This window comes from Pangasianodon hypophthalmus, chromosome 21 (genome assembly GCF_027358585.1).
Source record: "Pangasianodon hypophthalmus isolate fPanHyp1 chromosome 21, fPanHyp1.pri, whole genome shotgun sequence".
NCBI lineage: Eukaryota > Metazoa > Chordata > Actinopteri > Siluriformes > Pangasiidae > Pangasianodon > Pangasianodon hypophthalmus.
In genome coordinates, this window is record NC_069730.1 from 13,496,581 (window position 1) to 13,509,896 (window position 13,316).

General features: G+C 39.2%; 1 protein-coding gene across 1 annotated transcript; it reads right to left on the reverse strand.

Moving 5' to 3' along the window:
• Window positions 1-75: 75 nt before the first annotated feature.
• On the reverse strand, window positions 76-9,654 carry cactin. Its single transcript, XM_026925801.3, has 10 exons — window positions 9,328-9,654; window positions 5,880-6,498; window positions 5,064-5,159; window positions 4,799-4,944; window positions 4,003-4,165; window positions 3,619-3,733; window positions 2,919-3,111; window positions 2,700-2,822; window positions 1,499-1,887; window positions 76-917 (listed from the first exon to the last, which is right to left on the reverse strand). The coding sequence occupies exons 1-10, from the start codon at window positions 9,603-9,605 to the stop codon at window positions 427-429; spliced, it is 2,613 nt and encodes an 870-aa protein (XP_026781602.3). The 5' UTR covers window positions 9,606-9,654; the 3' UTR covers window positions 76-426.
• Window positions 9,655-13,316: the final 3,662 nt, after the last annotated feature.

Sequence of the window (13,316 nt, forward strand, 5' to 3'; positions counted from 1 at the left end):
GTGACCTAAGAGTTTTATATAAATATAAAAAAAGTTTTATATTATAATCTATCTTACAGAGGCAGCAAGAACAAGTTAAGAAAAGATTTTTATTGTTGCAAAATCATAAAAAGCCAAACACTCGAATATGATTATTTGAGAATAGTCAGTCAATACCAATACAATACAAAAAATATACAGAATTTGCTTTTCCATCACTTTCAGTACAGGGCCCGATGTTCTCATCTGTTCGCCCATTTCTTTCAAATTACTCTTGTTCTCACGAGGCCTGGTGTAAAGACGCAACATGGCTTTGCACAATGTTCTCAAAATGCTGCACTGCATTGTGAAAGTAGACTTAAGAATTCACATAGCAATTTATACATAAATACAAGATTCATCATGTAACTGGTTGTCCAGATGTCTTCAAACTTGAGCCTCAGCCCCTCATCTCCTGTAGCGATAGCGCTTGAAATGAAACCACAGCTGGAAGATGCCATTGGCGAACTGGCAGCGGAAGCCGTGTCGATGCGAGTACTCCCATTCGCGGTTGACGATCTTAAATGCGATGTCCTCGTAGGGCGGCCCAGCGTGAAAACGCAGGATGCCAAAGTCCTTGTTGTCGGGGCTCGGCTCAAGGAAGTACTGCGGCGTGGAGCGCTTGTCGATCAAGTCTGGGTAGAAGATGTTGAACTTGTAACCTTGGACGATTTTGGGTGGAGGGTTGTCAAAGTCGTAGTGCGTCTGGTTGTACTTGTTCCACTCGAAGCCTGTGTGCACACGGTTGAAGAAGCGAGGCTTGCGTGGCCGGTACTTGTCAGCCCACATGTACATTTTCCCAGTGAGGGGCATCTCGACGCTGAACTGCGCCTCGTCGCCCCCCATGCCCTCTTTTGCACGTCGTACAAACGCGTCCTCTGCGCTCTCGCTGGCGTCGCCTGAAGGGAAAGGGGAAAAAAAATCATCACACAATTTTATATATCACAGAGTTAAATCGTATCATTACTCCTACTTCAAATCACAATCTATTTTAAGGAGGTGAGTGTAAATACTGTCAGGAATACAATACTATGAGAGGTACTGTCATGTAGGAATGTAATCCACACTAGGGTGGTGTGATGAGTGCTGTAACATTATTGAGGAAGCCATCAACCAGAATAATTAGTTTCAAAGCTCAATTTGTAATCAGTCTGCATACCATTATAGCTTGATGATGTCATTTAAAGCAAGTTTGTGAAGATTTTGGGAAATGATTTTAAGGAAAAGATTTAGGAGGAGACAGGCATTTATTATCTGGTAGTCTTAGTCTTGGAATTGCTGCACAAAACTAAGGAAGCAAATATCAGACACTAAATGTGTCATAGCTGATGTTAAAGTGTGTACAAATTTAATGTGACTCTAAATCAGTCCCTTAAACCACACAACCGCTGCAGTGGTTCACATAGAGAGATGCACAGGATATGTGACATGACATATCTGACCAATTTTGGTTCAAAGAGCAGAGGTTTCGTGCACCCACCTGTGACCTGCAGCTGTCTGCGGGCGAGTTGTAGGCGTTGGAGGTCTTCCTCGGCGTCCATGACGTGTGTGTCGAGCGGGAGCTCGGAGGGCTGCAGGAGCACGGGACTGTAACGGCCCGAGTCGTACTCAGCCTGGCTCTGCTGGATCAGATCCTCCTCAGTCAGCACAGCCTCCACTGCTCCGCTTTTCTCTCCCTCCTCGTCTCCCTCTCCTCCTCCCTCACCTCCCTCTTTCTCCCCAGATGCTCTGGAGCTCGGCCCTGGCCTCTCGTCTCCACTCTCTTTCTCATTCGCCTCTTCCTCATGCTCTTTTCTCCCCTCCGCCTGCTCTGGCGACTCGGCAGCAGCCTGTGAGGGAGACGATCTAGAAGGCTCCTTTTCATTTGTACTACAAAAAAAAAAAGAAAAAAAAGGTAATGAAATGACTATTTATTTAAATAATTATTTAAAATAAAGTGGTAGATACATTAATAAATATATCAATTATTATTGAAAATTAAGAAAGAAGTAATTTGTTAAATACATATTTTATACTTATAATTTGAAATAAATATATATAAATATATATATATATATATATATATATATATATATATATATATATATATACACAAACACTATAATTCATTTATAATTTGAAATAAATAACCAAATAAATATATAAATGAATTATACTGTGTGTGTGTGTATATATATATATATATATATATATATATATATATATATATATATATATATACATACACACAGTATAATTCATTTATATATTTATTTGGTTATTTATTTCAAATTATAAGTAGAAAATATGTATTTAACAAACTACTTAATAAACTGTATATTAAATAATAAATAATAAACTAATTATTAATTAATTAGTATTATATTATAAACATACTGACATTAAAATAAATAAATAAGGCATTATTAAAATAAAATATAAATACTCATTGCATTATTACTGAATACTCACACATACTGTATATTGTTAATGGATACATACTAATTAAAATATTGTATTGTAGAAATAGAATTGTAAAAATATTAAAATGACATTTTTTGTTAAACTAATAGAAAATTTAAGTTAAAGAATTGAAAACTATGAAACGTGAATAGTGAAAATAATATTAGTAAATATTACATAATAGACCCAGTGAATATTATTGTCAGTCCTAACAGAGCAGCAGAGAGACTGTAACTCACGCTGGCTCCTCAGCCTCAGGTTCCTCTTTGATAATGGGGAAGAGTGGTTCACTTTCCACCCCCTGCTCCTGCTTCAGCTTATAGAGTTTCTGTCTGAGGACTTCCTGATGCCTCTCCCTCAGTCTGCACAGCACAGAGGTAACACACACAGTGTAAAATCAGTAAGGCATGCTGCATAAGCATAAAAAGCATCTCATGTAACTAGTAGAAGACTAGTACCTTGCCCGTGCCATGTAGACTCGCACCTGCTGCAGCAGGCTCTCCCAGTAGCCGATGTCCAGGTTCGAGCCGCCGGCCTGGATCTTACTCTCTATGTTCATGTGTAGCGCCTGCAGCTGGCTGTATGTTTTACCTTTGAACACAGACTGCACATCTGTACTCACTGAAGTGTTGATCCCCTCGCGACGGTCACCTGTTTATGAACAGAGAAAGCTAGATCACACTGCAAATGCAAAATCCAGTTTGTAAGATGGTTCTTCAATTTAACTGTATTTTCTGGAAACAGCAACAGTAATCATAATTACTTAAATAAACCTTAATATAATCAACAGAAATTCAGGGCACTCTGAACTGAAAACCAAACTTTGTAATGCTGCATAACGTGTAATCATTAAGGTTATTAACGTGTAATAATTAATTAAAACACCCTGCAGACCAAAAACAAATAAACAAGCAAAAAAACATACAATATAAAACTATTATACTTGCTCAGCTTATTGATATATTCCTGACAACATACCTTCTTGTTTGAGAGTTTATGTTACTGACTTGTTTTAAACTTAAATTATAAGGTGGCTTATTTTTATATGCATTTTTACATGCAATTTATAAAGTGGCTTATTTTTATATGCATAATTATGTTACTGTTGCTTATTTGAGTTTGAGAAATTGTATAAAATGTGATTAAGTTGTGCTTTACCTGGCCCTTTCCCTGAAGCTTCCAGTTTGCGCAGTTTGTTGATCTCGTCCTCTGTGATAGTCGTCATGTCCCTCCAAAAATCCACATTCTTCCCCTGCTCCAACTCCATATACACCTACGATTTATGCAGAAAGGAATATAGCTGTCTAAACACACGATCGCCCTTTAACTCCATTCTGTGTAAACCTACATCATATAAGGTGTGTTATAACTACAATAATAAAATACAACTTCACAATAACACAACATAATAAAGGTTTTTCCATTTCATACTAACAGTAAGAATGAAAAGCAGGCTAGTGATTAAGAAACAAGGTGAAAGAGAAGAAGGACTTATAACATTTAGTCCCTCTTCAAGATCCCCTAGATAAAGTGCACACACACCTTGATATCCTCCAGCAGGTCGTCCATGTCTGTGACAGTGAGTCCGTTCAGGAAAGTGTACGGTTCATGCATCTCTACAGACAAGTCATCATCCTCAGCGCTGATGTATTTGGCCAGCAGGTCAATGGGCTTGGCTCGACCATCTCGGATACGGATCTTAGACCTGCACAATGAAAGCAACAAATTACAAATCAAGAATTACACTGATACTGGCCTGAAACTGCTGACTGGCACAGGAAAGGATGACATTTTTCAAGCAGGTTTGGTTACTGCGAGGATCTCAGTATCAGGAATCAGCTGATACAAAGAGCTCTGATACTGGAAGTTACTCCACATATGTGTTATTATTATTTCCCCTTTTGGTGGTCAGATGTCTCTGGTAAGATGAAACAAACACGTAACTCTTTGTCCATAATGATCAGCATTATGTACGGACAGAAAAGGGCGAGGTCTTTAATTCGAAGAACACCATTCGACTTTGAAGCATGGTGGTGGCAGCATCATGTTGTGGCAGTGTTTTACTAGAAAAAGGACTGCTCATCTTCAAAAGAACATATGGCATCATGAAGCAACACCTGTCTGTGGCGTATATTATTGAGTGATAACTTATGCTAAAATTCTGATGTTAAATTCTTTAAATGCGTGACAGCTGACAGGTCTGCTAGTGTATGCAGCGTAGGTGATGAGTACTTATTCCCGCTCTAATCCCACACATGTAATCCAGTTAACTCAGGTGTTCAGCAGCACCCAGGCCAGGTCGCTTATAATGAGCTCATATACTGTGTGCCTCTCGTACCTGAGCTTGGCCTGGTGCAGATGAAAGTTGTCCTCTTGCTCTGCCCAGGTTTTAAAATGCTCGGCTTCCTTCTCTCTCTGCAGCATCTCCAACTCCTGCTCCCGCATGGCCTTCTCCCGTTCTCGCTCCAGACGTAACTGTTTCACCTACAAACACATTCCCATCCCCACATCATGAACATATTCAGTCTCTTAAGTGCTACAAATGCAAGGCTTTCATGCAAAGGTAAGGCAAGGACTCTACACATTCACGTTCTTGCATTTACCTTCTGCAGCTCCCTGCGATTCTCCTCCTGGATAAGCTTGTTTCTCTCCTTCAGGTCCTTTTCACTCAAGTGCCCTATTCCCTTCATCTGAAGAGCCTACAGAACAAACACACACCAACACACACCATGAACAGGTCTAAAACGACAACAAGTAGTCAACAAAAATGCCAATGTTGATTCTGTAAAATCACTGAGTTGTAAATGCACTTATATTTACCTTAAAAAAAAAAAAGTATTTACCCCATTGTTCTTTTTCATGGTTCAGTATTGTGAGATATATTTGCTTATGCCAGAGCGCTGCAGAACGCTCGCTTCTGATTGGTCAGAAGGCGTTCCAATACATTATCGTTTCTATAGTAACAACTTACACAAAGACTTGTATGGAGGATGTGACACATAATTAACAGATTATAAAAAATGTGTTGTTTTCTGTTTATATTAAATGTTTCTTGTTTATTTATATATTTTTTGGAAAGAGTCTATAGCGTCAGCAATTTTTAACAGTCAGAGGTAAATAACTTGTTTCATGGATGTTCCACAACATTAAATGCTACTATAAAGGGATAAAAAGTACTACTTGAAAAATTATAATCATTAGAAAATTGCTCTGGAACATGAAGATTAAAACACTTCAGGATGTGCTGTTGTTGGAAAATAAACACGTGGTGTGGTGTGATGCCGGGACCACCCTGTCATTTATTATTTTCCAATAACAGCATGCCCCATCCTGTTTAATTCCTTACTTAATGATTTAATATCATTAATCATAATAGTTTAAGATCTTGTCATTATCTGATGTTTATGAGATCCTCTTACCTTCTGCCATTTGAAGGTGCCCAGCAGGTTATTGTCTCCAAACGGGTTGTCTGCATTAGTGTATCCCATGTACTCTTCACTCCAGCCCATTTTCTCACGCTTCTTCCTCTCTTTGGCCTCTTTCTTAGCCAGCCGACGAGCTCTCTTCTCTTCAGGAGTCTCCAAAGCCTTCATCAGCTCCTTCTGGTTCTTCTGCTCCTCTTTGACTGACAGAGCAACTTGCTCCTCTTTTTTGTCACCCTGCTCAGAAGCAGAAGACCCGGAGGACACCGACGAACCCGAGTGCGACCTCCCCCTCTGCCGTCTCTCCCTGCTGTCATCACGATCGTTCCTCCTCCTGTTCCGGTCCCTGTCTTCGCTCCTCCTTTCCCTCCCTCTGCTTCTCCTCTTCTCTTCATCTCGCTCCCGCCGTCTCTCTCTGCTGGGGCTCCTGCGCTCAGCACTCCTCCGTCTCCTCCTCCTGTCTCTGTCGCTGCTGTCTCCGTCCCTCACGCGCCGTCTCTCCACACTGGAGCGTGTGCTGGAACGAGATGAACTTCTGCTCTGCTTGTGTTCTCGTTTCTCCTTCCTTTGACTCTTGTTCTTGTGTTTCTTTTTACTGCGGTCATCAAACGGTGAGCTAAACAGACAGATAAGAGAAATACTGTTGGTACTACTTTTACTAAATAACAGACATAAAGAAATGAATTGAAATTGAAGCTTAAATGATTTTCCCCAGTTGGCCATGAAATGTTTTGTTCCTGGCCTTACTTCTTTAGTCTTGCGCTGGAACTATAATGCTAATGTTGCTGAAATTTATACTTCTACTTCTGCATATTGGTGAACACATGCAACACAGATGGCACTAGGGAGCAGAAAATAAAAAGTTGAATGAAAGCCTCATACTTCACTGCAGAAAAAACAGCAACAACAATAAAGCTGACCTATACCCTGCTATTAGGTATTTAAAGGAAAGCAGATTGCGATTTTTCAGATTTTCTCCACACACAAATCAAAGACAAGTGAAACTGCATGCCTTTCAATTTCAGACCTTCCTAGTAATAAGAATTTTTTATTATTATAGTAATAATAAAAGTAATATCCAGGCTGGCACACCAAATCTTCAGCTTAGCCCAAAAAGCCAAAGAGAGAACACTGCAGCATCCCATATTATATACACTATATGGCCAAAGGTTTGTGGACGCCTGACTATCACACTCATATGTGGGTCTTCCCCAAACTGTTGCCACAATGTTGGAAGCACACAATTGGATAGGATGTCTTTGTATGCTGTAGCATTACAATTTCTCTTCATTCAAACTAAGAGCCCAAACCTTCTCCAGCATGACAATGCTCCTGTGCACAAAGCGAGATCCATGAAGACATGGTGTGCCAAAGTTGGTGTGGAGGAACTCGAGTGTCCTGCACAGAGCCCTGACCTCAAACCCCACTGAACACCTTTGGGATGAATTGGAATGCCAAATGCACCGCAGGCCTCCTCACATAACATCACACATTAGTGCCTAACCTCACTAATGCTCTGGTGACCGAATGGAGACAAATCCCCACAGCCACACTCTAAAATCTAGTGGAAAGCCTTCCCAGAAGAGTGGAGGTTATTGTAACAGCAAAGGGGAACTACATCTGGAATGAGTTGTTCAAAAAGCACATATGGGTGTGATGGTCAGGTGTCCACAAACTTTTGACCATATAGTGTAGTTATAGTATAGTGTATATAGTATATGCAGTTATATAAGTAAAGAAAGAGCAAAGAGACGTGCTATTGTAGGAAAATATTCAATAACGAGACGATGTAATGAGGCACTACACAAAGTGGAGTTACTGAGACCACAGTGATGTTGATTATTTTAAGAACCGCATGTCCCCAAGTGTTTTATTCCTCTTATCCAACAGCAATTTCCTGGCGATTACAATTTTTAAAATTTATTATGAAGGCCATGTGATTATTATGAAGGCCACTTTTTTCCATTTATAGATACATTTTACCGTGCGGAGCATCTGTAAGAAAAATTAGTTCCTGTTATCACTATAACAGCTACAAACAGTCGTAGCTCACCTGCCTCTTTTCTCTCTTGCTGTTTGAAGACAAAACAACGCAGCTTGTCATGCTACCAACAAACCAGAAAGCGAGCTTTGACAACTGCAAAGAAGTCAATTTTGAAAGGTTGGGCTGAAGCAGATATTTCCCTTTTATCAAGTTGGCGTTCCTATTTTTTTGGACGTGCTCATCCTGGAACAGGCTACATCCAGGTTTCATAAAGCCAAACCATGTACAATTCAGAACTGGACAGTCGCTGTTAGCTTTGTCAGAAACCTTGTACATTAATGAATGTTGTGTGTGTCTTTGGCTTAATTTGTTTTGTATCTGAAACTTCTTTGTGTCGTGTGTGTGTTACGTGTAGCCTCCCTTTTCTCATTTCTTGCTTGTGTTTTTGTGATGCTGTCGCTATTGGTTGTTATCGTTTATAAGAATCCACTAAAATGTTACAAATGTTACTAAAATGTTCACAAAAAAAGAAAAAGAAAAAAAAAACCCACAAAACATGACGTCATCTGTCCTGAAGATTCTGCATAGGTGGAAAACTTACTGGCTGTTACAAAGCACTGACACTGGAGACTCCTTCCCTGATGATTCAGACATACAGTTTTCAAGTGATAATATTTCATTTCTCATTAGCTACATTAGTCGTGTACCTCCAGTGAAAAGCTAAAGAAGCCTATCCTGGGAACACTGGGTGTTAGGCAGGAATATATCCAGGATGGGACGGCAGTCCATCACAGGGCCAGGGGTATACCATAACGTTATTTTTTACACAGCCTGAACAATCTGGATAGGTCAGTTACTTGAAAAAGACCTCTCGTCTTATTTGATATATATATAATATCACCATGATGTATAACTGATCCACCATATGTCTGACTGACTCACCAAAACCAGGGTGTTTTCAATACTTTTTCACATATTGGTTTTGTAACTGACATCTTACCAGACTTTTTTATGTTTAACCTTCTTTCTAATGTCATAAGGTTTGTCTAAGTTTTTTTATTTATTCATTAAAGGCCATATCTCTCTAAGGAAATGGAAACCAATAATGTCATGCATTTTGGAGGCTGTGTTAGAGCAGAGAACATGGGGATTTCTAAATAGAAAAGATAAAAAACTGGGTATCGTGTTTATGCAACTTAACTTATGTAACAAAACGCTTTTCTGCAGTTTTTTGCTCTTTCTACAGGAAATAGTTTACAATACACAGATGAAGCCACTCAGATGTATCTCTATGGGTTTTACTACACAACAGCAAGCCAAAACCTTGTTTACAAAGCTCAGCCAATCAGAACACAGAGGAAGTTAGCAAGCAGCAGGGCCCCAGAGCTAGTTACAATCAGTGCGAAAAACAAAATGCCTAAATACCTTCGTTTCATTACTATGTTCAGTGTTATGACATACTTGTCTCTGTCTCTAGACTGTCCGCGCGAGCGGTGTCTCCTCCCCCGGCTGTCGCTGTCTGAATCACTCGAGCGGGCAGCTGCTCTGCGTCTTCGCTCTCTGGAAGCGCCGCTGCTCCTCGAGCCGCTGCTCTCTGACCGAGCTCTTCTTCGAGAACTTTCTCCATGTCGGTTTCTTTCGTGCCTATCCTCCGGAGATCGCGATCTAACTACCCTACTTTTATTCCTTTCCCTAGAGCGGGATCGAGACCTGGACCGCCGATGTTTCTTCGACTCCATGGCTGTTCGCGTTTACGTTGGGGTCCTGGTAGTACCGAGTCGCGTAAATAGGTAGTCAGAAACTTTGTAATGAACTCTACTATATACTTTAAATATACGCTTTTAAATTCAGGAATATAGTTTGTAGTCTTCACTGAGCAAAAAATATTTGTGTATGAGAAGTACTTTTTCGTTTTTGATTTCTGAGTCAATTTGTGCAGGCGAAGATTAGGACACCACATTCTGGGGGCCTTCCTGATCAATGACTAGTGGCGCTTTGTTTACGTACTCCGTTGCGTCAGCTTAATTTTTTAAAAATTTGTTGTCAGTTGATTTAGTTGTTAATAATAATAATAATAATAATAATAATAATAATAATAAAAAGTTTCTGATTACAGTTAAGAAATTTAATATATTAAATATATATTACATTTAAATATAATTTATTAAATATTCGATATACAAATATGTATTAATAAATATTGACTAAGTTTACTTGACGAGTAGAACTAAATTTGCACTGTGTTTTTATTTATGTAATTAATTAATTACTATTATATTAGTTTTAGACAGGGCACGTGCACATAACGGCTCAACGGACAAAATTTGAAATGTTCTACGTCAGAACTGTATATGTTTATATACAAACACAATATAGCAAAAGGTAAAACTTAATTAATATACCGAGGTAGACATTAAACCTTTTATTTACATTTATTTTGAAATAATCTTTAAAGGATTAGAAAGAGTATGTCTAAGTGGTAAAATTTGGTAGAAAATAATATCTGCTACATAGCTTCAATTTAACCCAGTTAATGTAAATAAACTTGTCTTAGTCTAACCTTTAAATAGGTTCAGGTCAGGAGAGAGAACATGGCCGAGAGACGGCATAAAAATGTGCAGGCAAGTTGTGGCTATGCTTGATTATTTTCATGTGAGAGCTTTTTGTAAACATAGGAACAGTCACTTTAACTCCATAAACCACCTGTCTTTCAGGTCAGAGATCTAAAGTGGACAGTTGGTGAGCTGGAGCAGGTCAAACAGCCAAAACCGAGCAGTATGACTAAAGTTTATAAAATCGTGGGTACAAATTAGTTGTTTTAATAGCAGGATTAATTAAATGAAATTTTGGGAAAACATACTGAAGCTAGGAGTTCTTTCTCATGTGCAGTTTTCTTTTTAAAGCACATAACCGGAGGCGAGTCAGAGTCCCCAAGAAGCCAGATGAACCCTTTACCACCAGAAAAGGTGCTGTTGTCTATGTGCTCATGATGGCAAAGCATTATTACACTTGACACTACTTCTGTGTGTATTCTGTATCCATCCAGGGTTGTGGCAGGAATAAACAGGGAACTAAGGAAAAGGATGAAGGTGATACTCATAAACCTGACAGCCAGGTCTCATCCTCTGGAGGCAAACAAGCAGAGAAGAGCTTCTCAAAGAAACTAAAGAATGTGAAAGAGTACTTTAAAGGCATGAAGGTGAGAGTACTATACAGACGGATTGTTTGAGTGGTGTTTGATTGTTGGTGATTGGTGTTGGTGTGTTAGCACTGTTGCCTCACACCTCCAGGGTTGTTGGTTCGAATCCCACCTCTGCCATTTGTGTGTGTGTGGAGTTTGCATGTTCTTCCTGTGCTTCAGGGGTTTCCTCCAGGTACTCCAGTTTCCTCCCCCAGTCCAAAGACAAGCATTGTAGGCTGATTGGCATTTCCAAATTGTCAGTAGTGTGTGAATAGGTGTGTGTGATGGGTTGGCACCCTGTCCAGTGTATCCCTGCCTTGTGCCCCGAGTTCCCTGGGATATGCTCTAGGCTCCCTGTGACCCTGTGTAGATTAAGTGGTATGGAAAATGGATGGATGGTGGTGGTGTTTAATTAGGTTGAGACATGGTGATTTTGAAGGCCATATCATATGATTTACATCATTTTCGTACTTATCAAACTATTCAGAGAGCTCTCGTGCCCTCAGATTAGAAGCATTTCCTCATAGGATAAAGGTGATCAGTCAGAATAACATTGTATTGATTTGCAGTGACTCTGACTGCAAAAAGACTTCTGACTTCCTTTAATCTGTCACCCAACCTGGGGTCTGTGAGCAGAAACCTGGCGGAGGCTACTATTAATTACTAAGAAAGTTGTTATATGTATATTTAGCTACTGTAGTTTTGAGTCTAATTTGAATTTCAGTTGAATTTAACAGGTTTCATCTACAGCCAAATAACTTGTACGCAAATATAAACTATGTTATTGCAATTTTAATTTTAATAACTAGGAAAAGTTGAAGCCTATATTTAATTACATTGTACCAGTGTAACTGGTTTGGCCTCTGTGTGTGAAAATCTGAAGTAAAAAGTAAAAAGTGTATAGCTTATAGCGTTAATAAATAAATATGATGGTACGTATTTGCCTCATGTGCCTGATATCAGAGCATGTCCCTGGCTGCAAATAGGATTGAAAACATCTGTCTATACTTTGCTGTTTTCGCAGTTGTTTGAGAGATGCCGTCGTGCTACATCCTCCATTACGCCAAGAGATATGAAAGAGCATATGCAGAAATTAGGCCATCACCTAAAAGCAGGCAGTGATGTGGACTACACACTATTGGAGGAACCTGAGTTCCACTACTGGGGAGGATGCAGAGAGCTTCTGCTCCTTTACAGACATATACGTGGGTCGGAGTCTTTGCCATGACTGTGAGTGGAGTATTTGTATGTTATCCATTTATTCAGTCAGTAGTTTTATCAAATGTTCCTTTCTCTAATCAAACCAACAGTTGTGATGCCCTAAGTGTCTCTGTTTCTTTCTTTTCTTTAAGCTTTCAGTCAGTAAGGTGTACCATGAGAGACCAGGCAGAGGAACCATCAGCAAAGCATCACATTTATCCCCAGTAACAAAAACTGGGAAATGAGTGTTGTGTGAAATGTATTACAATTTTAATTCAAAGCAAACCAAACTGATCATTATTTTACTTAATAAACAGCATTATTCTTATATTAGTGATGGTCTAGTTGTTCGTAGTTAATATGGTTGCATTTGTAGCCCAGGAGGCCTAATTTTAACTCCTCAAGGATGCCAGTAAAATTAGGTTTCCCCTATATTATTAATAATTTATGCCACGCATTTGTTGAATTCTAAATTCTGATCGGTCAGAAGGTGTTGATTAATTTTCCACAACAGCATCTCTGACCGTAGTGCCAGCTGTAACTTTATTATTTCTAAGGTAACTTATACAGAGACTTTGAAGTATTGTGGACGTTACACATAAACTGATTTAGAAATGTGAATGATTGTAGATGTGGTGAATTCTGATGTAAGGGGACATTTAGTTAACATTTTTGGAAGGAGTCTCCAAAGTCAGTGCTTTGTAACCATTGGAGTTAAAGTGGCAAATTTTCCACCATGGCACACTCTTCAGGATGGAGGGTTTTGCAGTTCATCAGTCACATGACAAGCTGTATTTATTGTCTTATTAACATTATGCGAGAGAAAAAAAGAGAGGCTGGTGAGGGATTGACTGTTTATAGCTGCTATAATGTAAGTGGTAATAGGAACTAATTTGTTTTGCTGACATTCCAAAACATTAAAAAAACAAAAAGTACACTATATGACCAAAAGTTTGTGCACACCTGACCATCACACCCAGATGTGCTTTTTGAACATCTAATTCCAGATTTATTCCCATTTTGCTGTTGTAATCACCTCCACTCTTCTTGGAAGGCTTTCCACTAGATT

Coding starts and splice junctions, on each gene's coding strand:
- cactin (XM_026925801.3), bottom strand. CDS start 9,605: ATGGAGTCGAAGAAACATCGGCGGTCCAGGTCTCGATCCCGCTCTAGG. Junction 4,945..5,063: donor ATCGCAGGGAGCTGCAGAAG/GTAAATGCAAGA, acceptor ATGTGTTTGTAG/GTGAAACAGTTACGTCTGGA. Junction 918..1,498: donor CAGACAGCTGCAGGTCACAG/GTGGGTGCACGA, acceptor CTTTCCCTTCAG/GCGACGCCAGCGAGAGCGCA.